This window comes from Chanos chanos, chromosome 1 (genome assembly GCF_902362185.1).
Source record: "Chanos chanos chromosome 1, fChaCha1.1, whole genome shotgun sequence".
NCBI lineage: Eukaryota > Metazoa > Chordata > Actinopteri > Gonorynchiformes > Chanidae > Chanos > Chanos chanos.
This window is the reverse complement of record NC_044495.1, coordinates 37019853-37045819: the sequence shown is the minus strand read 5'-3', so window position 1 is coordinate 37045819 and position 25967 is coordinate 37019853. Positions and strand designations below refer to the sequence as shown.

General features: G+C 42.1%; 3 protein-coding genes across 4 annotated transcripts; all 3 read right to left on the bottom strand.

Annotated features, from left to right (window-relative positions):
• Positions 1–1575: 1575 nt before the first annotated feature.
• Positions 1576–9273, bottom strand: ca5a (carbonic anhydrase Va). Its single transcript, XM_030777960.1, has 7 exons — positions 8686–9273; positions 5776–5973; positions 5473–5591; positions 4409–4504; positions 4000–4062; positions 3534–3692; positions 1576–2778 (listed from the first exon to the last, which is right to left on the bottom strand). Exons 1-7 carry the CDS (start codon positions 8825–8827, stop codon positions 2605–2607), a joined length of 951 nt encoding a protein of 316 aa, XP_030633820.1. The 5' UTR covers positions 8828–9273; the 3' UTR covers positions 1576–2604.
• A 982-nt stretch (positions 9274–10255) lies between these two features.
• Positions 10256–16842, bottom strand: uba2 (ubiquitin-like modifier activating enzyme 2). 2 transcript variants are annotated; one of them, XM_030776550.1, is made up of 17 exons: positions 16652–16842; positions 15730–15813; positions 15544–15614; positions 15301–15365; positions 15081–15181; positions 14801–14922; positions 13813–13880; positions 13564–13685; positions 13229–13366; positions 12854–12994; positions 12646–12739; positions 12332–12444; positions 11952–12107; positions 11450–11546; positions 11234–11339; positions 10999–11138; positions 10256–10874 (listed from the first exon to the last, which is right to left on the bottom strand). In XM_030776550.1, exons 1-17 carry the CDS (start codon positions 16790–16792, stop codon positions 10669–10671), a joined length of 1965 nt encoding a protein of 654 aa, XP_030632410.1. In that variant the 5' UTR covers positions 16793–16842; the 3' UTR covers positions 10256–10668. The 2 variants fall into 2 exon arrangements, with proteins under 2 accessions (XP_030632410.1, XP_030632420.1); XM_030776560.1 differs by having other exon boundaries at positions 12854–13005; positions 13267–13366.
• Positions 16843–18542: 1700 nt separating this feature from the next.
• On the bottom strand, positions 18543–25967 carry ccdc135 (coiled-coil domain containing 135). Its single transcript, XM_030787665.1, has 17 exons — positions 25810–25967; positions 24732–24906; positions 24484–24609; positions 23957–24151; positions 23607–23765; positions 23302–23520; positions 23077–23184; positions 22547–22616; positions 22243–22371; positions 21823–21951; positions 21242–21465; positions 20778–20993; positions 20414–20524; positions 20116–20226; positions 19680–19874; positions 19291–19430; positions 18543–18759 (listed from the first exon to the last, which is right to left on the bottom strand). Exons 1-17 carry the CDS (start codon positions 25965–25967, stop codon positions 18675–18677), a joined length of 2550 nt encoding a protein of 849 aa, XP_030643525.1. The 3' UTR covers positions 18543–18674.

Here is a 25967-nt window from a genome sequence, read left to right as displayed (position 1 = left end):
CAACAACAAGATAAAAACGCTACACTAGTAAATAAAGTAAGGCATAGATATGAATCAAAATCATTTAATGAAGACTGTGCGCAAGTATGCTGGACTTCATTAATAGGCAGCACTGGCAAATGTTAAACACGGTAATGTTTATATGAGTAGGGCTAAATAAATGTAAAAACAAAAAAAAAAACAACGCCCACAAATTCAGAAAAATGGAAAACTGTAAATCATTAGTGTTTTTCACAACCAATCTGTGGAAAAAAGGGGAAAAGAATCACATTCAAAATCACTCAAAATAAAAAAAAAAGCAATTCCCTCATGCAAACTGATAAAAAATAGAAGGAAAAAAGGAGAAAGACACAACCCACTCTCAGTATATTTGAATATGTACAGCAGTCTCAACCCATACAGAGTTACTGCACCATCTCCACCGCAAACGGCGCCTTCACACGGCCGTCAACACAGCTTAATAATCAAATACCCAGAAAGTATTGTTCTCAGACCTCCTGATACAAGGGAATATTCATTCTCTCCCTCTCTCTCTTTCCCACATGGGGTGTGCGTGCGAGCCTGTATGCCCTTTGCTATTTCTCTCTGTTTGGACAGAAATGTCCAGCTTTCCAATCGACTTAGACTCACACTGCATCACAGCTATTGACCCAATAGAGAGGGAACCAGGTGGCCCCATTCACAGAGAGAGGCCTCATCAGGGGATGGTTTATCCAAGAACATTGTTATTCTGCCATTTCAGAGACGACCGTCCAATCACTGGCTGTGAACAAGTCGACCGCCAAGCCGCCGCCCCTCTCTCTTCTAACTTTCTCTCTCTCTCTCTCTCTCACACCTCACCCTCCCGTACTCTCCTTTCATAGAATCAATCAGACCACAACCTCTCCCTCTTACTTTCCTACACACACACTCTCAACATGCACTGTATCAGATAAACTCAACTGCCTATGACGTATGTGTGTCATAAGTGTAACGTATCAAGATCACATGATACTTGTGCCTATCAAAGTCTAACAAAGGACGCAGGATTATTCTTTTCTTTTTTTTTCCTTGGAAAAGCAAAAAGGAATGCTGTAAATAAATGCCTATTGCTTTTAATCTGCAGCTCTCTCTGCTGGTCCCACTGTAGGCGCTGATTCAATTTAAGCATGTAGCTCTGTCTCCCCCTAGCGGTGACAATGGTAAATAAAGATGGGGGGGGGGGAGAAGAAATCCATCTCTTTGCTGTCAGCTGAGAAGGGAGCAGAGCAACAAGGCACGTGTGGATAACAGAACAACATTCACAAGAGAGGATTTAAGGTTGAAAAGAATAAATGAAATTACACAATACATCTGACAAACATATATGTTCAACATAAAACAAAAAACCCCAAAAACATCCCACGTTTAAATCTCTGATTACAGCGAACCAACTCAGATTAAAAAAAAAAAAAAAAAAAGGCAGCCAAGATCGATACATCGTAACTGGGAGGGCGCATGAATTTTTGTTATGTACAGGTCATAGTTAATGCATAGCTATATGAGTTATTGATTAGATGAGAGTACACTGAAGTGTGTGTGTGTGTGTGTGTGTGTGTGAGTGTGTGTGTGTGTGTAAACACACATATGAATGACCAAGAGTGACGCTGAAGGCACTGAGGTATGGTCTCATTTAGAAACGTGCCACTCCAGCTAAAACTTGGACTTCATCTAGAACATGAATATATTGAGTGCAATACACCAGAACCTGACAGTACTATTGTGCGTATTAACTACATGTAACAACTTCAGAAGTTCACCAGAGCCATGCTCCAGGACGGTGTATCGGTGCATCATAAGGCGTTTAAAATATCTGTAAAAGATATACATAAATGTTATGTAAGGGTCTCTATCTACAGGCGTCTACAGCAGTGTCACTGATATTTTGTGCTACATTCCTGGAAGATACACTCTATAGCTCTTGGTCTCAGTTTAAAAAAAAAAAAAGATAAAGTGTGTTAAAATAGTCAAAAACAACTGTGTAGCTTCCAGTTTAAAAGGAATCTCTAGGGCAGTTGACTTTGTGCATGTTCTCTGACTACAAACCTCCAACTTTAAGCAATGTAACCATGACAACCTCAAGGCTTATGGAAATAATTGCAAGTTATCCCTCTCTTATTCACTAGAGGGTACTGTTTCTCTTTGCAACTTGAAACGCTGGGTGACAGCATACACAATCCATCCACTGTAAAAGTCCATCACCTTGACATGAAGATAGATGACTCAAAAATCTAATTATAGAGTATGGTTATTCACACCACAAGTCAAATTTCACTTTCATAGCCTTGTCGATGAATGAAGGATTTAAAAGGTTTACATAGTGTATTAGTCTTGATTTGTTTGTAAAGCTGGGTGTGTCAGAAAACTGTGATAAATGAGTTCTCCCTTTATTTCTAAACAATGTCAATGTTATTTGACTATTTGAGGTTTTTACATATGAATCACCGGTCTGTTGACTGGTCAAGTTAAAATCCAAACCTGTCTGGAAATGATGATGGTGACAGAGATACTTTTGCCTCGCGGAGGGCAACTGGGAAAACAAAGTGGAGCTGGGAACTGGGTGTTTCAAAGTGGAGTCAGTGAAAGTTAAACCGCAGTATTTGGACTGTCACTGGGTGTTGGCACCTCCTTTAGGAAGGGAGTGAAAGAGGAGCGGACCGTGCGGCCTTTCAGTGGCTGCTGAACACGGAAATTGTTGACCATGCTCTTCTGCACCTCCTCCTCAGCCGACGTGAAGAGCAAACTCCGGAATACGGCCAGCTGAGATGGACAGAACCAGAGAGAGAGAGAGAGGGAGAGAGAGAGGGAGAGAGAGAGAGAGAGAGAGAGAGAGAGAGGAAGAGGGGGGTGGGGGGCGAGAGATGGAAAAAACATTTGGTGTGAGACACACAAGTGAAAATAACGACTGGGGCAGAAGTGAAGGGGAAAAAAACAGAGCAGAGAACAGGGAGGTGTGTTCACAGATGTTAGGGAACCACTGTGACATCAGCAGTCAATCAGTCGCCTGAATTCTATTCACCAACCAGACTGTCATGGAACAGACAGTACATTCTGTCCTTCTGCCAGACAGACAGACAGACAGACACACACACACACACACACACACCAAATTTGGACAATGAGGAGGTTGGAGGAACTAGACAGTCTGAAACTGCCCTAATCCATCATCAAACCTTACATCACTGGACCTTCAAATAGCACTGCTTCAGGAAAGCCATATCAGGCACGACTATCTAAGGAAATTCATTGTAGAAATTATGCTTAAAATAACTGGGGTATAGTTAGGCTTATAACTACTTTTCTCTCCAATGTGCTAAATCTCAGTTCCTCAAAGTTTCTATTAAATGGAATGACTCTTATCTATGTACCACATAATGGCTCGTTTTTGACATTGTACGTTTTTTCAGACATATTCACCGCTCGCTTCCTTTAGATTTGAAAAAGAGGCACTCTGTCGTCCGTTCACAGAAAGCTCCACAAATTCTCAAACGTGTTTCTTGTGTCAAAGTGCCTACCTGATCATGGCTGACTTCGATATGCTGTTTCATGACAATCCAGGTCACAGCCTCGGTCAGAGGGGGGGTGGTCAGGGACCCTGCATACGTCCAGTAATCGTCAATGTTCTTGGGCAACAGACAGGCAGGGTCAAATTTGGTGAACTCAACAGCGCTTCCCTGCAACGAGAGAGAAAGAGAGAGAGAGAGAGAGAGATGGAGAGAGAGATCTATTAATAAGTTAAGATTACCCATGCAGATTCTAATATTCCCCTCGGATCACGGTGACCTAAAACACATTTCTATTTAACATTCTGGCTCAGCTGTGACTTGGAGAACACCACCATTGCTATTCTGCAAGCTGAAAGATAAGAGGTTTATATGCATGACTTTGTCTGGACGATATGTTTTTAAGTTCTTATCGAGCTCACCTCTAGATACGCACAGCTACGCAAATCTCATTAAGAACAACAGTCCTTGACCTCACCTTGTGTCTTATGGCAGGTAAAGCATCCACCAGCTTCTGCAGCCCCTCATGTCTCTTTCCAATCTGAAAAGGTACAAAGAAAAACATTAACCACACAGACAGGAGCCAGTGGAAAAAGAAAAAACCTGACTCTGCATTTGACACAATGTATTAATTGTGAATATTTAAAAGAATAATGAAAGAACAGACCGACTATTCTAAGCGAAACGTCCTCTGCGCTGAGCGCACGGTTATTTTTGATTCGAGATAACATATACTGAGAATCTTTCAATTCACCTCATAATGAACTTCAAAAATGTCTGTATCTGGATACTGTTTACTTTGAAGTTGCCTTTGTGAAGAGTGAATATTAAATGGCTTCAGGTGCGTTATGTGGAGACTGACACTCCGGTGCCTCATGGAGCAATACCTTCAGAAAGACTCCGATGACGGCCAGACCGTTCTCCTCCATCACGGCCTCCTCAAACAAACTGTACTTATCAGAGTTCCAATGAACCAGGTGCAGCTGCGGAGAAACAGAGCAGGCCACCAATGAAACCCCTGTTACACATGTGTCCAGGTACCAATTGGTTTAAACCTAACTTCAAATACCTTTTCATGGTGCAACGTAAGGGTAAGATTTCACGATGTGCTAATATTGTTTGCCAAACAATAGTCACCCATCCAGTTTCAAAAGCTTTCAGCTTTCCATCAGAAAGCAGTTCTCTCTGGGTGTTACTCATTTTTATCTTTGGTTTGATACAATGAGCCAATCCCAGCTGAGTATCAGTTGACATGCTGTTATTCAGGGCCTGGTCAGACCGGGTTTCCACAGAGAGGAGAATTAACTCTGCAAGAACTGGACCAAAGCCTGGTGTGAGAGGCAAGCATATCAGTTACACTGACTGCTGCACTCTCATTGGCCACAAAGAGGTCGACTGTTCTGAAAGCTGACCCTTCACTCACTTGCTCACTCTCACACACACACACACACACACACACACACACACACACACACACACGCTGCACCTGGTGCGTTGAGAGCCTTGACAAGTACATATTCCCACCACCCTGATGGACAGGAGGCCAGACTTACACACACGCACACACACAGATGGAAGTGTAACGAGATGGGCGCTGGCTGAAAATAACCTTAGTCATTGAACTGTGCTATGTGGCTCATACAGTGAATGGACTTCACAGAGTACATTCCACAACTCCTCTAAATAGAAAGCTTTCCAAATATGCCAATTTCCTCCTTTCACTTACGTAACAAAGAACAATAAAAAAGTGACTTCAGGTACACTCCTGGTATTGTAGTCATGTGGTATATGAAGAAGGAAATTATCCTGATTTATAGGTTCAACAATGAAGGGTAAATATGTCACACATATTATACATAATTTGGTTTCAGTGCCTAACACTAGGTTTCTTCAGTGAACCTTCTGAGAATCTCTCATGTGACTTTCTGCAGTAAAGGAAAAGACAGCCTACCTCAGCAGGGTACAGTCTCCGATCCACTGTGTGCTCTGAACCCCACGAATTATTCTCCCCCCAGTGAAAATGGAACTGGCACAGTCTGAACTGGTCCTCCAGTGGGCCACCTTTAAGAGCTGACGGGACCAAAAAAAGCACTGTTAGACACCCTTAGAAACTGCTTAAAAGACACACAAAAAATATGTCACCCCCCAGAAAATAACAACACCACAAAGTTGTGATTACCGTGCTGTATTATAATCCCCTGAAACACAAGAAATTAACAACTTAATTAATCAAGGGAGAAACGCAAACACCTACTGGATTTGTCAGTGGTATCGTCGTACTCAACAAGGAATGAGTATCCGTTGTTCCATATCTGCTGACAAGTCCTCGGATCATACTGCGGAGTCAGCGGCTTGAGACGCGGGTCAAAGACGCTCTTACGCACTACGATGTCAATAGGAGACTGACGGTCACCCCCCGGGACGGCAAGGGGTTCTTGCCACATTGGATGCACTAAATTGAGAAAGAATAGGGAAGGTGAGAAAGCAGGGAGGAACAGACGGCAGAAAAAATCTATCAGCATCACAGGCCAAATATTGTACATAAAAGACAAGTCAAGCGTAAGAAAAACAAAACATACTTTCTGTAGTATATTCTGCTGCTTCTCGCGCCTCGTTGCACATAATAAAAAGTCCCAAAGATCTGAAAGTTAAAATCTCCAGTCGACGGTGATAAAACGTATATTTAACAAGGAACAAACAGCACGTTAAGTTCGCTCTGTCCTTCCTTGATCCTCGTGCGAGAGAAATGCTTGGAAATAAATGAAATACTTCCTCCTGAGTCTTGACTCACTAATTCCGGCCGATGTACAAAATAGTAAGACGTGGGGAACCTCAAGAAAGTGACATTCGGAATGTCTTGGCAAAAGCTCACAAAAGCTCCCAGCAGGATCACGATCAGCACGGTTTAACACCACACTAGTAAATATGCTTTTGATCAAATTTTTGTCCGAAGAAATTTTGCAAACGAGCACTAAACACTCAGCCTCCTCTTGGCATACGCGGTTGCGCCTTTTCTGGGAATATGTTTTACCATATTTTGATGTGGTTCGGACTGAAAGTAAAGTCCGTCGCATCGCTGAGATTCATGTGATGAGCAATAATGAAAACCCCCGGGACACATAACCATGACATGGCTCTTATGTGGTAGAAATACTGGACACGGGCCCATAAACCATCATATACAAGCGCCGAAAAGTTATGGTTGAAGTTATATTTTAAATGGTCTAATTTGGTACTGGGCAAAAATGTGAGTTTGGCACCTGATCCTCGTCACACAGACTGGTCCTGCTCTGGCACAGCTTGATAAAGTCTTTAAATACTCACATCTTTTCTTTCAAATCTTTAATTTATGAAACCATAGACGAAGTTTTTGTACATGTGAATGTAGTAAGTGCACGTGGGTATATACGACCCCATGTGAATTGGTGCCTCACTTGAAGACTTGAAGTGTCGTTCATTCAAGCCTTTCAGTAGGTGTTTTTTTTTCCTGAAATGCATTCCCTTTAAGTACAGAGGCGACACAAACTCGATTTGTGTGAGATACTTTATTTGTGGCTTGAAGAATGAAAAAATTAACACCACGTCCGAATTAAGTGTAACTCTGTTCTGTATTTCACTACTGGTTCAATCGTTTTTCATTTCGAAATTAAAAACAGAACATTCAAGCAGATGTCTCAAAAGGTCGTTGACTTCTCGTATGTGCTCTTTGCTTGTTTTTGATCATTACAGTTTATTTTAGGGTCAAAATTAATATGCGATGTTTGAATGACCCGGATGTAAATCGATAGCGTCATAGACCCTTGGGTCGGGGATAACTTTAGCTGTTGCTTAAGTAAGTGCTGATGTGCTTCTAATGTGAATCTCTACGTATTTTTATATATAGCAAGAGGGTGACAGTTGCAGACACACACCTATGTCATTTTAACAATTTTGTCCCGAGCACGAAGTCTTCGGACACTCATCGCGGAACATCATCGTCCAGCATCCAGCTGCGAGAGACCCATGCGATTTTTTTTCATATGTTAATCCTATTTATCATGACTTTCTTTAAAGCAGAATAAGGTTCCCGAGTGGACATTGTCGGCACACGGCCAGTCCTAACTTAACTCTCAGGTCTGCTCTGCTTACCCTGAAATGTGCTGCATTGGGCATTTTTCATATTCATAAGTATTTTATTTCTAGAATTTGTGTGGTGAAAGCAATGGAGACAATTACAATTAATTTTTGGAGGGGGGTGTCATTTTACGCAAAAATGAAAGCATTTCCTAATTTAATGTGTGCCAGGAAACACTGATCTAAAATAAAAAGCTGTTTCCTTGTTTTCCAGTTTTCAATTTCAAAACGAAAACAAATGAACGCAACGTACACAGATTCACTTTTTCCTATTGTTTTTTTGTTTTTTGTTACTTCATCCACACAGTCTCCGTCTTTGTCAGTAATACGTAGAATCTAATAACTTTTTTATCTGTGCAGTGAAACTGCGGGCATGTGCATACAACACTGGTTTTATTTTTCTTATATTCTCATGATTGGTTTTACGGCCCCTCCTTCGTCGTATGCTTCTCACATGCTAGTTCTCCATTTCACCTGTACGATTTTTTTTTTAAAAGAAAATCCCACACAAATGATTTTTTCCCTTTTCTATAGCGCAATTCCGGTCACATTATCATCATTTCAGCAAATACAACAATTTGCAAATTGAACAAGTGTTCACAGTATAAGGCGTCCACAAGTAAAGAGATGACAAAGCACAGGCATAAAAATTCCACACTCTTTGCCAATGGAACTCATGTTTTTGTCTGGTGCGGACAATAGTGTACTCGACTCTGACCCGGAAGTGAGAAAAACTTGCACATCCCACCACAACCACACTTCTGATGAAATCCACTCCTCTGTTTTCTTTGACCTTAACATCTGATTTAACCCTTTACCTAATGTAAACACATCACAATATGGAGCTCGAATGAAAAATCGCATTAGCTCGTTCATTCGAGGCATCAGCGATGTTACAAAGAAGTTAATGTAACAAATCATATAGCATAATCAGCTTTGAAGAATGGAAAACAACAGCACGAATCTCTGGCAGTATATGAGCCAGAGATGAGATGGTTTGACTATTTTACGAGTTATTGCATCATACAATCAAATCGTCCTCAGATCTTACCTTGGGAAAGAACATATTTGCTGGAGCACGCTGTGAGATTGCATCTACGAACGGGTACCCAGCGTTGGGCTCTTGCTTGCTTGACGAGATGTCGATGAAGTTGACGACCGATAGGAGATACAATAGCTGTGAGAGTCACCATAATTCTCAGATGACACGTTTTAAAACTTCAATACAATATACTGAATATTTGAAGCGTCTGACAGTTGAGACGTCTAACACATATGGGTGATTTCCTGTAATCTGACAAGTTCGATTTGTAAATTTTACGCCGCTTCTGCCCTCGGGCGATTGTAATTTTCCCTCTGAACCAGTTCAGCGAGGTATTTAGTTAAATGATGCTAATGCTAACGCCTTTACTCGTCGAACTGCGGTATTGACTGTGTTGTTTGCGTCGTCCCGCTGCTTTACCACCCGGATTGGTGGGCCGGAAAATGGGCAGGTTTAAACTATCCAAACACACGCTCTGATTCGTATTCTAGATAGTTCCATGTGTGGGCCAAATTTTATGATCTATTTCCTTTCAAAACCGAACGTCAACGTAGTTATGAACGACTTTTTAAATGACTTTTTAAGTGGTAACGTGGAAGGTGAGCACAGAAGATTAAAAGATCAGTGCGATGGAAGGGGAACACTGGAGGGGTCGTGCGGTTGTAAACCAATCATCTTTCCCCTTCGAGGGGCGTTTGTCTTACGCAAAAGCTACATGAGGGCGAGAAAGTGACAAGTCCATACAGGTGTTGAAGAGGCGAAGAACAATAACTCTGGGCAACACAAGAATTAACAATCTTCTGGTTTTACACAAGTATCTGCTACAATGAAGGTCATGAAAATTGCTTTTGAATAAAACTCCCTATAAACCCCAGCCTCCCGTATAAGTGTGCAGAGTATTAAAACAGATCAGAGAGATCGAGTTTTGGTAGTATTACGACAACAGTACTTAACTGTTCCAGTAAGTTTACAAAACTTGCCAGAGGGACATGAAATACTGATTACATGTACTGATGACAAGATTATGCAATCTTCACATCGTTACATCAAGGGGTCTGCGGTGCCACCGAGGCAATAGCTGTCTTAAACAAACATTGACTCAAACGACAGACGTCATGTGAGTTTAAGGCTCTGACCTGTGCATAAACAACCACATCTGTTCAGGACCTGTTGTTTTTCCTCAGTTGCCCTAATGACTTTTATTGAACCAAAAGAAGAAAAAAACCCACCAAAAAAAAGAGAATAGAGGCTTAGGAAATTTAGACATCACCACAATTCAATAAACAAATAGCCTGCATTTGACTGAAGTTTTACCATTTATTCAGTTGTTTTCTTTTTGGTCGTATATCAAGATCTGGCCCATTCACACTGCCAATATTCAACTGGAATATGTGGAAAGTATAAATAATTGCCAACTACTTTTTTTCTTGCTGTAACAAAATATCATATATCCATATTGTTGTTGAAACAAAGAAACCTTGCGAGATACTGGAGTACAGTTCATAAGTATAAATTTCAGTTTGCTAGGATGCCTTTGCGATTTTCATGGAGGGCTTCCTTAAAAAAAAAAAAAAAAAAAGTTACTTAAATATGGAAAATTTTCAAATGTGAGGTTTCAACATACTGAGATACATTAAGCGTTTTGTTTTTTTTTCAGCCTTCGTAAAACATTGCACAAAAAACTGGGCACAAAGGACACCCTGAATAGTGAATTGAGACAAAAACATTGTAAAAATACAAAGTCCAAAAGCATTTCTGCCATCTGAGAAAAAACCTTATCTAAATGCCCCCCATAAACTGTGATCTGGTCACAAAACAAAAACTAAAACAAAAAACCAAATCAAAACAAAACAAACAAAAAAGAAACACATCAAGCATTGAACAGTTTTTTTGTACAGATATATTTACATGTTTGGTATGAGAAACCGTATGAAAATACATAAGAGACGCATCCTGCTGAAGGACACAGGAAGTCTAACAGGAGACAAGACACTAGTCTAACGCAATAATATCATCATCGTTGTCGGCAGGCTGCTGCTGCTGCTGATCCAAGCGTTTGCGCTTCGACGCAGTTTCACCCGTTTCCGCGTCGTGGAGTTTTCTCTTGAGCCCTCCCGTTTCCGTGGAAACGTCCATGTTGCTGGAGGAAGGCTCCTCATCTGAGTCTACGATAAGAACGTCATCCTGCTCCGCAGCAGCTGAAAACACAGAGACAGACCGTCAGTTACAGAGGAACACCACAAGAGTACTTTACCGTGTGTGAGACCAAACTTTTCCGCTGTTTTGTAAGCGCGAGTGCCGAAGCATTTCTGTTAATCTTACCCTTAGATGAGGTAGAAGGTTGGGCAGAATCCTTGTTGCCGTTTGCAACGCTCTTTCCCTCCTCCTGAGCGCTTGGAGCCGGTGCCTTTTCGGGGGCGTCGCCAACTACTTCAAATTCCACGTCCTTTTCCATGTCCTCACTGTTTCAAACAGACACATGAGAACAAAGTTAGGGAAGTTAAATGGTCGAACATTTGAAACGTACACATTCACTGATTCTACCAAACTCACTCACCAGTGAAGTATATTAACAAAAAGCGTGTAATCTTGCAGGAAGTCATCGGCTTGAAGACGGCTGCCATTTCGTATCCCGAATTCAGACAGGAACTTGCTGTTGTTTGCTATGGACAGAAATTGAAATGTTTCTATGTTAGTATGTATTCTTTGGTTATGAATTAACACTGGTGAAGAGGCTCCCCCTGCAGGTTTGTTGGAGACCTGCAGTTTTCACCTTCAGTCTCTCCTTCCTCAGAGGAGATGAGGATTGTTCCTTTTCCATCCTCAATCTGCACGTCTGGCGCCACCATACCGAATTTCTCCTTTAATATCTGACAACAAAAAACAGCAAGTGTCAAAGAACCTAAGAGTATTCAATTAAGCTTGAAAAAGAACCCATGACTACACAGTTCTTCTTACAATAACAACAACAACAATAATAATAATAGTAATGCACACTTCTACGAGATCTGCCAAAGAGGCACTAAGTGCTTCACAAGCAATAAAAAAACTCTCTTTAAGATCAGCATCACTGGAATACTGAGACTTTCCCTTTCAGATTAGAAAAGTCTTACAAGGCACAACCTTCATGATGCAGTAATCTGTCCTCACAGACAAATTAACTGTACAAACGACTACCTAATCATAACTGTTCTAAATCCTGACTTCCACACCAGAGACAGGCAGTTCCCTGTATATCCCTAATGATGAAAGCCAGGTTTAATAAAACCAGGTACCTTGTCTTGTAGACCTTGTACCAGAGTCTTGTGAACGCTGAGTTTGACGGTAACCTCTGGTTTGCTGGCACACACGTAACAGCTGGCGTTGGGCGGGTCCAGAGCACACGGGACCAGCAGCTTCTTCCTGGGGTTGGGCTGCTTGTTCAAGAAGATCTAGAAAACGGCAAAAAAAAACCCCGTGGCAAGAGAATGGGGACGTTTAGTGAGTTCCGGTAGAAACTTGATTCAAGAGCAGGTACAAAAAAAGCCTTCCCTTTAAAAGGCTCATCACTTACGTCTGAAACCTACAGATGATGTGTGAAATGCTAACGTAAAACTTTTCCACTTTGTCCGAAAGGATGTTCTCTACTGAAGATCTTAGTTTTGTCAGTGCTTACCGTGCGACACTGCTCCAGGTCTCCACTGAGGATCTTCAGAGCCTCCAGGACGATAAGGCCAGCGATGACAGCATTGGTTGTGGCAATAGCAGGAATGATGTTTCCTGCCATGGCTGTAAGAGCAAAATAAAAGATTAAAAAAAAAAATTGTTTTTATTACAATGACACTGCAGGGAAGACGGAGCTAAAACACGCCAGACACAACACAGTTCACCTAAAAAAAAACCCCAAAACCCTAATATACCTAAATAAAGAGCTCTTGCTCACAGCTTTAAATGTTAGCAACTAGCATGGTCGCGAGCCAGCCAACTCACATTTGACGTCGAAGCGGCTTTTCATGTTCATACTGAAGACGTGCATGCGGAGGTTAGCTGCCGCCGTCACAAAGTCCATAGCCGGGGGGTCGTCCTGCGCGTGGAGAAAGAGGAGCGTTAACTAAAGCCCGGAGTACTGCAAGACAACAACACGGGGTCCTTTTTCCAGGTCATACTGGTCATTCTACCGGTGTGACTGGGAACCGACCTTGTCCCAGACCAGTTCTGCTCCGTCTCCCTTCTCGGCCAGCTGGGAGCGCAGGGTCTCCACGCTGCGGGAGAAGAGCTGAGCATAACCCCGCGCGCTCAGCACCTGCTGGTCCTTCAGCCCGCTCCCTGACACCTCCTCCTGGATCCCTGCTGTCCAGAGAAAGGAGCAATGCTACTTTTAGTGTCGGAGAGGTCCCATTATTACGGTTAGATTTTCATGGTTGCAGGTATGTGCTTATGTAACACTAAGTGAAACTTTACTCTTCATCAAGTTCCAATTTTTAATTGCTCGGGAATTACTAGATAGGGTGAACTCTGTGAAAAGATCTATGTACATTATGTGCTAGGACAAGAAAGGGATTTAACATCAGACGACATCTAGAGCAGCTCTTTGTAAGATTCCAAACTCACTAAGTTGGTGAATCTCCGCCCAGTCTAAAGGTAGTGGTGCTTTCCTCTTCCTCCATAGCTTATCCATGGTTAGAAGATACATAATGTCATCTTTGAAAAGCTGAAACAGACAAACACATGCCCAGTCAGGTCATTACACAAATAGATACAGCCTTTACTTAACACAAAATTACACACTGGAGAAGAACGGAGGAGGAGGACAGCTGCTGTAACACTCAGTTTGCACACGACATTACTCCTCTGAATAACAGCGCACAGACACGCACAAAGCCGCGGTGTGTGGACGTGTCGGCTGACCTTGTTGAAGAGTTTGACGGGGTCGTAGCCCGTGGAGCGTGCCCACTCTTTGGTGGAGACGCGTTTGATATCTCCGTCCTGGTCAGAGGCCGTGGCTCTGGCCGCCGTCTCTTCAGGGTTCCCTGACAAGAGGCAGAAACGCTCAAACAAACAAACAAAAAACTAGGACGGCTATTTTCTTCTGTGTTAAGTGGTGCCCAAAAAGCAGAGCAGTAGCTATGGGCAGAAGGTAAAGTGGAGAGGACTCACATGCTGCCTCAGGGTCCGCTGTGTCAGGAGACACCTCCTGGTCTGCATCCTCTTCACCAAACAGCTGACTGCGGGTGGGGAAAACACAGACAATAACCTTGAGACGTAGCAAGCACTAAGTAGTTATCTGGCAGTTACATACAGAAGGGAAAAAAACCTCCAAACTGAGCATCTAAAGTGGATGCACGAAAACAAAACACGAAACTGAGTTGTCAATTCTAATAGAGAAAACAAAAAGCATTGAGGGGTGTAATGGTTTTGTACCGAAACCGAAAACTTCAGAACTCAGTAAGCAGTACTTTGGTTTTGCCATCATTTATGACAACGGAAATTGTGTCATTTTCTTGATGAAGAACCTTAAAAGATACTGATGTTCAGATCTTTTTCCACTCACTGCCATAGAGACAAGCCTTAAAATAACTACAACTGAGTAGCAGTTCTTACACTCATTTTCTCAAAGTCTTAAAAAAAAAAAAATTCTAAAAAAACTCTTCAGTAGCTTAATATGAACAGAAGATATGCACTCGCATTGTGTTGTTGCAGTCTGTATTAATTTTTTTCTTTTGTGTTATATGTTCAAAAAGAAAGAAAAACTTCAGTCCTAAACTGGTTCGATTTTCTCTCAACCTTTCAAACCATAATCCAAACCCAGCTGCGGCCCAAAAACCAAATTATAAACTGAACTGTAAACAGGGAGATCCGTTACGCCTCTAAAACATTCCCATGAAAATTCCAAGTTCTGAAATTGGCAGAACTGTCTCCAAAGCAGCAAACTCGTACTCGGACACCTGACTAGCCGCCACAGAATTGCAATACTCATGAAAATTAGTCACTACAGATCTGGAGGGTAAAAGTCGGTCTGAAAAAGAGCAGACCCCGGCCATTCACGCCACAAAATGCCATAAGGGAAATTACTGCAGCACTACCGCAGTGCTGAGAGGAAAATCACTGTGAGGTGATGAAACCCAAACATAACTGAGGGACTTACTTGAAGAGGTATTTCGCCCACACAATGCAGTGGATGGGCTCGGATGGGGTGTTGCGAATGGTGCATCCTGGGAAGGTTTTTTGTGTGGGTTTGGGTTGGCACTCATAGCATTCAGTCAGACCCTAGAGTCAAAGAACACGCAGCGAACTCAGACCAAAACATCGATTTTCTGCATATCAGCCATTCACACACAACTTAGCATGAGTGCAAAACAATGGAGTTTCAAAATGCACACATTCAATAATACATCTATACTCTGATCGTATGCAGGTCAGCTTACCTTCTTAATGACTGTGACCTGGCCAAGGTACCCAGCTGTACCACTCTCAATCAGAGGAATGTCTGCAGCCAAACACATCCTGTTTACGTGGTTTCGAGCCGCTGAAATACAGCGAACTTAAGGTTAAAATACTGCGATTCATGCATTAGCGGAGCTGGAACGATAAACAATGGTTAATTAAAAGACAACAAATGAAGCCGGTGTTAGAAACCATCCCTACCTCTGTTGTCCAACGCATTCATGACCAGCATGAAATTCCTGAAGAACTCCACATTGTAATCAGGGCTGTGAACAGAGGTTTGGAAGAAAAAAAAAAAAGTCTGTTGATAAAAATACAATTACCTTCCACTGGCATTTATAATTTCACACAAATTGTCCTTAACTTCATTATAGAATACAAAACAATATAAAATGTGACAATTCACATCTAATATCCTTTTAAAGTTGCTGGTGGAGAACTCACTTCATAATGCTGTCATGGTAGGCTGTAATATTTGCTGTTGGACAGAACTTCAACACGCTCTCTTTGGCAACCTGTATTAGTTCAAGACACATTAAATCAGATTTGAATAATGAATGGTCACCATCAGACAGAGAGTGAAACCCCAAACAACTTACTGATTTTTGTTTTCATTCTTTTTTTTTTTACCTGAGCTTTGGACTTGCCCACATGTTTCTTCTGAAAGAGGAACTGCCTGTTCAGATTGCTCACATCAATGGTGTCCAGGTCGATCTACGCAACAATAAATAAGAACCATCAGTTCTCAAGTGGAAGAGTTACAACTCAAGCATAATTTACACGAAAATTGCTTTGATACCTAGAGGGAATGTTATGTCTTTTTGATGCCAGAGACATGCGCAGAAATGATGGCGTCCAGTCTGTGGAAAACGTCACTACCTACACATGCCGCTTCTCCATCATCGAAAATTACCGGCGGGCGGGTAAAATGTGTAAACAACTGTATGAAGCTAGCACAACTTGTATGGTAGAGTCATGATTTTAGTACATTTGATCACTCCAGTTTTGGAATAACGCTCTTTTCGCTTTGATTGCGAGAGAAGACAAGTAACACACCAAAGAACTGAATAGCGGGGCTACTTAGCACTGTTTATCACTGTTAAATTTCAAACCAGTTTTGACAAATGATTTTGTTACCTAGCACATCTTAAGTTAGCATTCCTATAGTTTTAACTGGATAGCATTCCGATTCCTTCTTAATTTCAGCAACGGTATCCTCATCAAACAAGAGTCCATGACTGACGAGATGAAATGGGAACTTCTGCTTGTGACAATGTAGCTAGTGCGCTAACGTTGGCTCGATACTAGGCGCAAAACATGGCGCGAAGAGTTGTTGCAGAGTTAGCTAACGCTATTTCAAAAACTGCCATGCACCCTCCAGTGACAATATCAAACTAACTAACTTGGCACTACTTGATGTTATGCACGAGATCACAGATAATAACTTATGATAATAATTTTATTGCTAAATTAATGCGGAGCCGCTCGAGGGGCCCTCCAGCTGAAATTTTCAGCTAACACAAAGGACTACAGGGTCCGTCCCCATTCTTACCACTTCAATATTTTTGAAGCCGGTGAGAACAAGATTTTTTAGGAGCTCACAGCCAATCCCTCCAGCTCCAACAACCAGCACCCGGCAGGTCGACAGGGAATCGGCGAGTTCTTTACGGAGTGCCCCCACAAGTTGTACCATTGTTAGCTTAGCGCCTCAACACAATTACAGCGTTTTATGTGGGAGCTACACAGCGGGCTGCCCCTACTCACGACAGAGAGAGTCGAGCGAGAAATGCTCCACCACAAGACAACTACCACGTCTGACCTCTGCAGCGTCCTCTGCCGGTTTGGATGGCCTCCGTAATTTTTTTAATATTAAATTGTGTTTCAAAATGCCTGCCAGTGGCTGTCAGGGTTTAATTAAGTACAAATCTGAAGAAAAACCCGAACTAGCCAAGACACTGTTGTGTAAGGCTTTCTTAAAGTGGTCCATGTCTGCATTTTAATTATCTCATACACACCCTGCCACTTAAGTGTATGCAGTGCTAGAAAATCCAGTGTAATTAAATGTGTTTCAGTGGTGAGTAGCCATCACAGTGGAACATTTCTATGCTCTGCCACATTCCTTACCACACACATACACACACTAACAACTTTTTTTGACAACAACAACACACTTTTGATCAGGTAGACAGAACTGAGAAAATGAGTAATCTCTCAACTTCTGAGTTTTCTACAGCCAGTAGCATCTGTTGCATGATTGAACTTGCAAGCAGACAAATTGTCCATAGTCCCACCAATTTAATTATCACCACCATCCTCTGCACTGTGAGGATAACTATGATATATACATGTGTGTGTGTGCAGTAGGTGATTTGTTATTTTTTAACAGGGGGGATGGCCCATTGGTCGCTGACACCACTGTATAGAGTATATAGGGGGATGGTGGGTTAACAGAGAGGATGCATTTTGATCATTTTGCTAACAAGGGGAATGGCATCCCCCCTCATCCCCCAATGTGTATGTGTATATATGTGTGTGTGTGTGTGTGTGTGTATTTAAATTATATTGTCTACATATGGGATGTGGGACAGACAATTTTTCTCAGATATGTCAAATGCTGCATCTTCTCATCTCGGTTTGTGCAAGCAAAAGAGCACAGTTGTCGTTTAAAGGTTAAATCTCCCAAGCTAGACAAAACAACAAGTTTGAAAGGCCAATATCTGTAAATAAAGGTAGTGTCAACTGATTGGGCTTTCTCTTGATAAGAGAGGTCTGCTTGTATGGGGTAGGGAGGGACTGGATTTACATCTGGTAAGCGAGTGGAACTGTGAGGGTCACATGCAACTGAAATACATTTTTATTGAATTATTTATTTGTTGTTGTTGTTTTTTTTTTTTAATTTGTTGCTCTGCATACATGCTAAAAATTGAGTGCCTGTGTATATGTGGTAAATGCTGATGAATTACACTAAATTCTCCTATCTCACCTATAACCTAGCAGTGTATGCATGTATGTATGATTAAAATATTTAACAGGTTTCCTAAAGATACTGTATACCCTGTTGGTTAGCCAAAAAACAGTTTTCTTTTCCACTTTGTTTTGTCATGACGTAGACTTTAGGAATAAAGGTATGAAAGATAAGGGTTGTGACAGAATGTGGTGTGGGCTACATTCCCAGACAGTGGCCTGACCCCAAATTTCAACAATTTATATCAAACATTAAAAAAAACAACCCTTGATTCTTATTGCACTTTTCCACTTCTGAGTGTAAATGGCTGTGTAGAAAGTCAGCATGAAGAGAGGAAGAATATTATTCCTTACCAATAGATTTCCATTACATCTTAAGCAACTGAGTGAAGCAAAACGGAATGACAGAGACAAATAAAATAGGAAACATATTTTATTTAAGTCAGAGACAAGCAAATCATATGAAGGAACAACAACAACAAAAAAATCTAAATCAAATGCACATATGGAGTGCTGTGAGTCGGTCAGGTCACAGTAAGAAAAACATACACATCAATGTGTACTGTAGAAAACACATTGTCCTCTTGTAACAGTTCTCATACTGATATATATCACCAGAGGTGGTTAGCCAGTCGTGGGTCTCGTCTTAGTTTTTCATCCAATGCCTGGTATCTCTGACTGGCTTCTTCCTTGTGTCTGTGAAAGAACAGACTCTTTTACTACAGGCTCAGAGAAGGGGGCAAATATTCTTCAAGTTCTGTGCTTGCAAAAATAAATTCAATCACATACAATTTTTTTTAAATTTTGAGAGAGGATGATCTGCACAGCGCAGCACTACATGAGACCGATTCTCCTGCGGAGCAACATTAACCTTTAACGTATGACTACTGATGCCTAGCGGATTTCAGGATTCACAACCACTCTAGCAATTGTCTCTGTACTTATTGTGGCTAAATTGCTGTAGTTCCATGTTAACTGAGCTGATCGTGGTTGTACCATATTGATCCAACAAGTTCTGACAGCTCAGTGTAAGGTTCACTTATCTGGAGAAGATATTGGTCTGTAGGCACCTTTCCCTAGGTTGTTATAGTGTATGAACTTTAGTAGATCTTTATGGATATGAGTGTCGCTGAAATCAATAGGTTTGAAGCATGAAAAGTGCAGCAGTACCTATGAACAGTGAATGAAATTATAAAAAAAGAAGAAAAAAGGATTTGAAAAGCGTACCGATTGAGACGCTGTTTAAGTACACGGATCCTCAACATTGCACCTGAGCAGTAAGCGAGGTACTCGGTCTCCTCTTCTTTGGTTATGTGGAGCTGGTTCTTCTGGAACCATTGTTGTTTCATCTGCAGCTGCTGAGTCTCCTAAAAAAACACATTACATAATCTGTAATGCATGCTCTTGCATTTTACATAAACCAACTTACATCTCATACAGCTTCCATCGAACTCTGTCTCTCAGATTTGTTCCCACTAACAGGCCATTACAGTGTTCCAAAATGTGCATAATTCACCATCTTCTTCACATCGAACATACATCAAAGCTTTAGAGCAAATACTTTGCCATTGCATCTCTGTTCTGCAGTCTACATTAGCCAAGACCAGTGTGCTGACCTTCTCGTATCTGGCCTGGATGACGTTGGCATGGCGAGTGAGATGTTGCTTCAGGTCTGCCAGGCAATCTGCCCTTATCTGGATGGCGGCTTGCTGGGTTAGCGATTCTGGGTTTCCATGTTTGGACAGATATGGAGCCAAATAGTCCCGCTCCTTTTCTTTCAGTCCTTGATGCTCCTCTTTGGCTTTTCGCTCCTGCTCAAGAGAATGAAGCAACGATGGGAGAGAGAATATCCGCGCATAATGTGAGGGGTAGGGGAGGGAAGTGGGATAAGATAATGTGATGGAAATGGAAAAAAAAATCATGGTGATGATGGAGAGGGAGTAGCTGCGAATGCAGATTTGCTCCAGTTGAGTGTTAAGGTTAAGGTTGAGGGTTAGGTAAAGCACAGTTTAAAACCTGATTGGCGGTAAAGCACAGATAAAGTTCTCGTACCTGTTCCCTCCAAAGAGTGCGGGCTTTCTCGTGCTTGGTTGTGTTATAGATGGAAGTGTGGAGCTCTGTATTGCTGTTCTCTTGTTCTCTTAGAGTAAGAATGGCCTTTATCTGAAACATTCAAACTTCAGGATGCACAGCTCTCAAATCACTTTTACTTTGTTTAATTATGCCAATGACAAACTATTGTCTCAAAGAAAAACAAATAAAGTGTTAAGACATTGTGACATCAAGTGATCAAACAATTCACGTTACTGTAATTATCATACAGTCAGGAATTTCCCAAATGTCAGCATACCTCGTGCTCTGATTCTCTGGTTCGCAGTATAACATTCTCCTCTTCCTTCATCAGAGACATAAGCATCTCATACAAAAATAACTCCTTGTATGGCTTTGCAAATGGGTCCACCTAGAAACACACATTTCAGAAGATGGAAGCTAATTAATTCAATTCATTCAGTATTGATAACTGTAAATGACATAAATCCAAGGAAACATGATAGCAGTTTGAAACTTTAACGGCTGAAATAGACAATGACAATAAACACAGGATACATCAGCAGTAGCCAACGATCCCTGTGTACTATAGTCCAGTTTTTTCAGTTGTCGCAAGATGCCATTTTCAGGTAAGTTGATTCATCGCTGCCTGTGTAACATCTGACCTGGAAAGAAGAGACCATCTCAGAGTTAAAGGTGGGTTGATTCAGGGAGTTCCTGGAGTCCTGAGGCTTGACAAAAATATGCCACCCAGGAATGATCCTATCATCCTCCAGATGGTAGGTCACCTCAATCCAACCTTCCGATACCAAGAAGCTCCGTTCAGCCACGTCCTTGCTGGCTGGTTTTGACTTATCCCGATGGAATCTCTCAACCACCTTCTGTTAAAGGGACATAATATACACAGTGCTTGTACTGACTGGATTCAAACCTAAGAGGCAAAGGGTTGGCTCCCATAGGGTCTTGTGAGGGATATAGTATTCAAGGATACCAAACTTGGCGAATGAAACAGATGCAGTAGCGCTATCAAGGTTAATATTATACCTCAGGGACAATATTGGGCAAGACAGTCTTCTGTGGTATACTGGGTGAGAGTTCATCTCTGGGTTGGCTATTGCGAGAAAATTACCTGTAGGGGTCGCTGACCTTGATCTGGAACCATACCACCCTTAGACACATCAGGCCACTTTCCAAAAATGACGTGGCGGTAACACAAGAAGTCAGGGCGATCCTCAAAGGTCTCTGTCATCTCAAATGGCGTCTCGACCCTGCTGGCCAATCCGTCCACTCGCGCAGTGCTGTAAAAGTCCATCTGTCGCTCGTTTTCAGGGATCAGCGTTGTGTACCTGTGACCTGGGTTCAACACAGCAGATTGAAGAGCCATAGAGCAACATAAAAGCAAAACATGTAATTGATATTCTGCTATTGTTCACTTCTGATGGCTTTTTTTATATGTAACTCTGGGACAGTCCACCAGCAAAAGAAACGTTAGAGCCAAAGCTAAGGGCGATAACAGTGTTTTAGAGGCATTTTTCTTTTTGAATATATGGCTTTGACACAGAGGGGTCGTTAAAAAATGTGAATTTCATGAATAAAGCTTCTCCATACAACGACACAAAATTCTCCTTAAGGTGAATCATCAAGGATCAAAAATGAGCTAAGACAGAAACACCACCAACAATGCAAAACCACCATAAGTCATTGAATCACGTTTAAGAGCGTCGTTCCGTCCAGGTGAGAAATGTTCGACTGTAACATTGCTGGTTTTCTCCAGCTCTTTCTCCTCTAGGTGATCATGCCGATTCTTGTACCACTCTTTCACGGTCTTGAGCTGCGTGCCTTTGGAATAACCAGGGAAAAGGTAGGCGTTTAATGGGAAAAAGGGGAGCAGAAGAGGGGGAGGGGTGAAGAAAAAGGCTAGATAATCACAGGAAGGAGCACACCAGTAAAATCATAATAATACTGAACACATTCTTCTCCTGGCAATGAACATGAGAGGAAACAAACCCAACACAGACAAAATATAAACTCTAACAGTGACACATCTGCAACATCCCAAAAGGCATTAAATTAAAAGCTGGATACAGAAACAATAATTCCATTGCACCAAGCTCCTCATTTGGTACTCACAGTCAAGGTCGTCATACACGCTCAGCCTTGTTACCAGACCATCCTTCAGGAGATAAGGGGCAAACTTCTCCAGCTTGGCTTTTCTGTACTGGGTGACCTTCGTTCCTCCGGGGCACCGGCTCTCCATATCTGCACAGATACGCTGAGGTCAGACAGGTTGTCCTGCTGAACCCGCCTTGGGCTTAGTCTCCAGAGGAAGGTGACTGGGGTCAAGCCCCAACAGGACGGGTGAGATTACTGTGATCGTGACTAATATTTATGGTTATGAGACGCCGTACACTGGAGAGGTCAGTGAGATCATTACCTTCCTGTGAAATATAGATCGGGCTCACCCACGACTGTGGCATTTCAAACAAAGCCTCGTCTGTCTCATCCTTCACACACACAAAAAAAGCATAGTGCATAGTTACCCTCACAGTGATATTTTACACTGAAAGAGAAGTTCTTAGATATGTAACACATATGAATTTAATTTAATCGAGGTATTGTTATTAAAGATTTTCACAGTATACAAAGTACAGACAGACCAAACAGTACCATGTATACAAAGTGCAAACAGTACAAACAATTCCTGAAAAGATTAATTTAAATGTGCATTTTTGATTTGGTGTGGCATATTTATGAATTTCCCCATTGAGACCAAGTTTGTGCAAACTTGCACCTGTGAGTAATGATGGATGTGCTCGTAATATAATAATGGGAAGTCTGTGAGCTGTTTTGGGTAAAAAGAACTGGATAAAAATTCTTTGGGCAATAGGAGAATAAAGAACAACAGAAAAAAACAAGAGTCAAGAGAGGAAGCAGAGATTGAGAGTCATGCAGAGCTGGACACACCTCATTCTCAATGTCCTGTTGTTCTCTTATGAGCTGCTGTGATTGGCTAGTGGGGCCAAAAAGCAAGTATTCCCACTTCTCTGCATCTCCAAGGTCATAAGTCATCTTCTGCAGTAGTGCACATACAAATAGAATGACCATGCAGACTTCTAGTGAGATCAAAACTTGTAAAGTGTGCAGTTTTATCATTACGGCCACAGAATTACGCTCTTAGCTCAGACTTACAGCACAACCAAAGCGACAGTCCTGCATGTTGACCCAGTAGTTCTGGTGGTTCCATACGCTTTCTATGCCGAGGAAGTTCTCGTTTGTCGTAGCGTAGCTCTTTCCTGTCAGCGGATCAATGAAGAAGTTCTCAGGGACCTTCCGTTTCCCACAGAGAACCAGAACCCAGCAGTGAACCCGCAGGCCCAGAAGGGAATCCGGAGGCGGACGTTCTCGCTCCTGTCACACACAAATGGAACGGCTCTTAAGCATCTTGTTTTAATTAGAGAACGTATCGCTGGAGGTGACAGTACAGCTTCCCTCACCTCCTGCTCTCTCTCTGCCTCCTGCCTCTCTTTGTGTACCGCTGCCTCTGTCTCAGCCTGTCTCCGCGCCTCCTGCTGCTGCTTAAAGCTGCTGCGCAAGTCCCGTGGGGGTTTCACTGAATATTTCCTCATCTCCTGCTTCTGCTCTTCTGTCTTCCTCTAATACACATACACGCCCACCCACACACAAACACACACATATACACATGCATCGAGTATGAAAACTGCCTGGCCATACATCAGTCACAATAAACTGAACGCAACATACGCATGTATTGATCCACGTAAGCTAAGAAACAAAAATTTTGTTCATGTCATTCCAATTAGCAGACCTTAGAGTGGTCACTCACTTTCTCTGGGGGGACCAGTAAGGGACACTCCTGGCGAGACTGGTTGAGGAGGCATATGTCCTTCACGGCATACCCACTGACACAGTAAGCGTCATAGCCTGCACCCAGTAACAGGCTGCACAGTAAGGTGGAGAAGTCAAAACACGTACCTCTCTGGGTTTGTAGAACCAAGGCAGGTGAAAACAGATGTCTGGGCTGGACACACACAGAATTCAGAACAGTCACACACAAAATCCTCTGTACTAAAACACACCAAAAGTATTACTTAACATGGGACGCAAGCAAAATAAACACGTTAGTGAACACAAACCAGTGCACAAGTATGGTGAAAACATTAGCTACAGGCATGAGAGGCGGTCTAAACAGAGTACTGGTTTGAATTCTTAATACTCTGTGACCATTCAGAAAGTACTAGACTGAATCCCTTGCCTTTCATTTGGAACACAAGTCATCACATGCGCTCTAAATGCAATGTTTTTCAGCATACATATTTAGCAACTTCACAGTTTCTTGAGCATTATTCTTACGGGGTCAAATGGTGGTTCCAGAGGCTTCATTGACAGAAATTCAGACACAAAACTAGCACACCCCTCCCAACTGTACAGCTCTGGGTGAGAGAGAAGAGTGGGTCGCAACGTGGTACTCACAAATTTCTGTAGGCAGCAATTAGAGGAGAAACACATTAAATATAGAACCACAACAAGGAAACTAGGTATTAAAGAGGTATTCTGGGAGAGGACAGTGCAGGCAAAAGAACGCCTTAATATGTATGTACTTGCACGCCACACTCGTTACGGGGACACATCAGCAGCGGTTTGCGGTCAGGGTACAAATGGGCATATTGGCTGCGGAAGTTTTCGGCAATCGCGAGCAGCAGCTTCTCTTGCTTGGAATTTTCCTTGTATGAGTCAGGACACTGAGACAGGTCTACGTGGTGGTCTTGCCTCAGCCTGTGGGGCAGTGAGAGCAATAGAGATCGCACAGTTTCAGATGAGTGATATTGGAATTTGTTTTTAGAGATTTAGTTGGTATAGTCATTCTCAACCATGTAGATGTAGGTTTACTGTGCATGTAATGTAAAGCCTGTTTCTCAAGACTCCCTCTGGATGAGGAACACTGAACATATGGATAACTACTGGGCCTTACACCATAGACACCATATGTTCACAGCAGTCTCTTGGCTCCATGCCATAAGTTATGGCCCAGCTGGAGATATGTACAGTGCTAAGGTACATTCCTCCAGTTGGTCATCAGTGTAGTAGGACTTTGCAAATAAAAATAATGGGTTCTCTTCTCTGTTTAGATGGAGAGAGGAAGAGAAGGGGGAGGGGGGTGAGCATCGTGGAGGAGTTGCGTTGCAACAACCCCAGTTGGGTAACTTCAGGGTTTGTATGACTTAAACAGCTGACGGAATTATCTAACTGTTGAATACCATTTTAGTCACAGAAAAAGATTTTCTGCTGTTCCAGTCCCTGGAATTTCTCTATTTGTGGAAGAGATGCAACCCCTCTAGGACTTCAAAATCTTACATTATATGCTCTACATAAACAAATATACAAGAACTACAATTCTTGTAGTTTTTTTTCATATCTCACATTTTTTACTCATGTTGACCTTTCATGTACTGTTCTCGGTTATGAGCACACAGAAAAGAGAGCAAAGGTTTTTTTTGGTTCATATTTTTAAATACACAATCTGTTTGCTACGTCATCGTGTTTGTGGCTGATCATTGCACTCTGGTAAACAACCAGCGTGTATGTGGGTGTGTGTGTAGAAAGCCATATGAACTGTGCAAATATGATAAGTCCTATTTTGAAAGGACCAGCAAGTTTACTAAACTGTAGTAACCTCACATGTTCAAAACTTCAGGGGTTATTTGTGTGTCCCTCAGGGTGTCCTCCACTTCCTGAGGATCTCTCTGCAGCTGCTCCAGTCCGTCTTCCTCCTCATTCGCTTTTTCCTCTTGCCCAGCAACATCTTCACTGAGCTCAATTTCAGAGGGCACTTCCAT

What these genes read in the sequence shown, in the direction of transcription:
- ccdc135 (XM_030787665.1), bottom strand. Translation starts at nt 25,967, where the DNA reads ATGGAAGTGCCCTCTGAAATTGAGCTCAGTGAAGATGTTGCTGGGCAA. An exon ending in TGGAACCACCATTTGACCCC is followed by an intron (nt 24,152 to 24,483) that starts GTAAGAATAATG and finishes GTGTGTGTCCAG; the next exon opens with CCCAGACATCTGTTTTCACC. An exon ending in GATCTATATTTCACAGGAAG is followed by an intron (nt 22,372 to 22,546) that starts GTAATGATCTCA and finishes GTATCTGTGCAG; the next exon opens with ATATGGAGAGCCGGTGCCCC.
- uba2 (XM_030776550.1), bottom strand. Translation starts at nt 16,792, where the DNA reads ATGGTACAACTTGTGGGGGCACTCCGTAAAGAACTCGCCGATTCCCTG. An exon ending in TACCATGACAGCATTATGAA is followed by an intron (nt 15,366 to 15,543) that starts GTGAGTTCTCCA and finishes CTCTGTTCACAG; the next exon opens with CCCTGATTACAATGTGGAGT. An exon ending in CAGAACTGGTCTGGGACAAG is followed by an intron (nt 12,740 to 12,853) that starts GTCGGTTCCCAG and finishes CTCCACGCGCAG; the next exon opens with GACGACCCCCCGGCTATGGA.
- ca5a (XM_030777960.1), bottom strand. Translation starts at nt 8,827, where the DNA reads ATGGTGACTCTCACAGCTATTGTATCTCCTATCGGTCGTCAACTTCAT. An exon ending in CGATACCACTGACAAATCCA is followed by an intron (nt 5,592 to 5,775) that starts GTAGGTGTTTGC and finishes TGGTCCCGTCAG; the next exon opens with CTCTTAAAGGTGGCCCACTG. An exon ending in TACCTGCCATAAGACACAAG is followed by an intron (nt 3,693 to 3,999) that starts GTGAGGTCAAGG and finishes CTCTCGTTGCAG; the next exon opens with GGAAGCGCTGTTGAGTTCAC.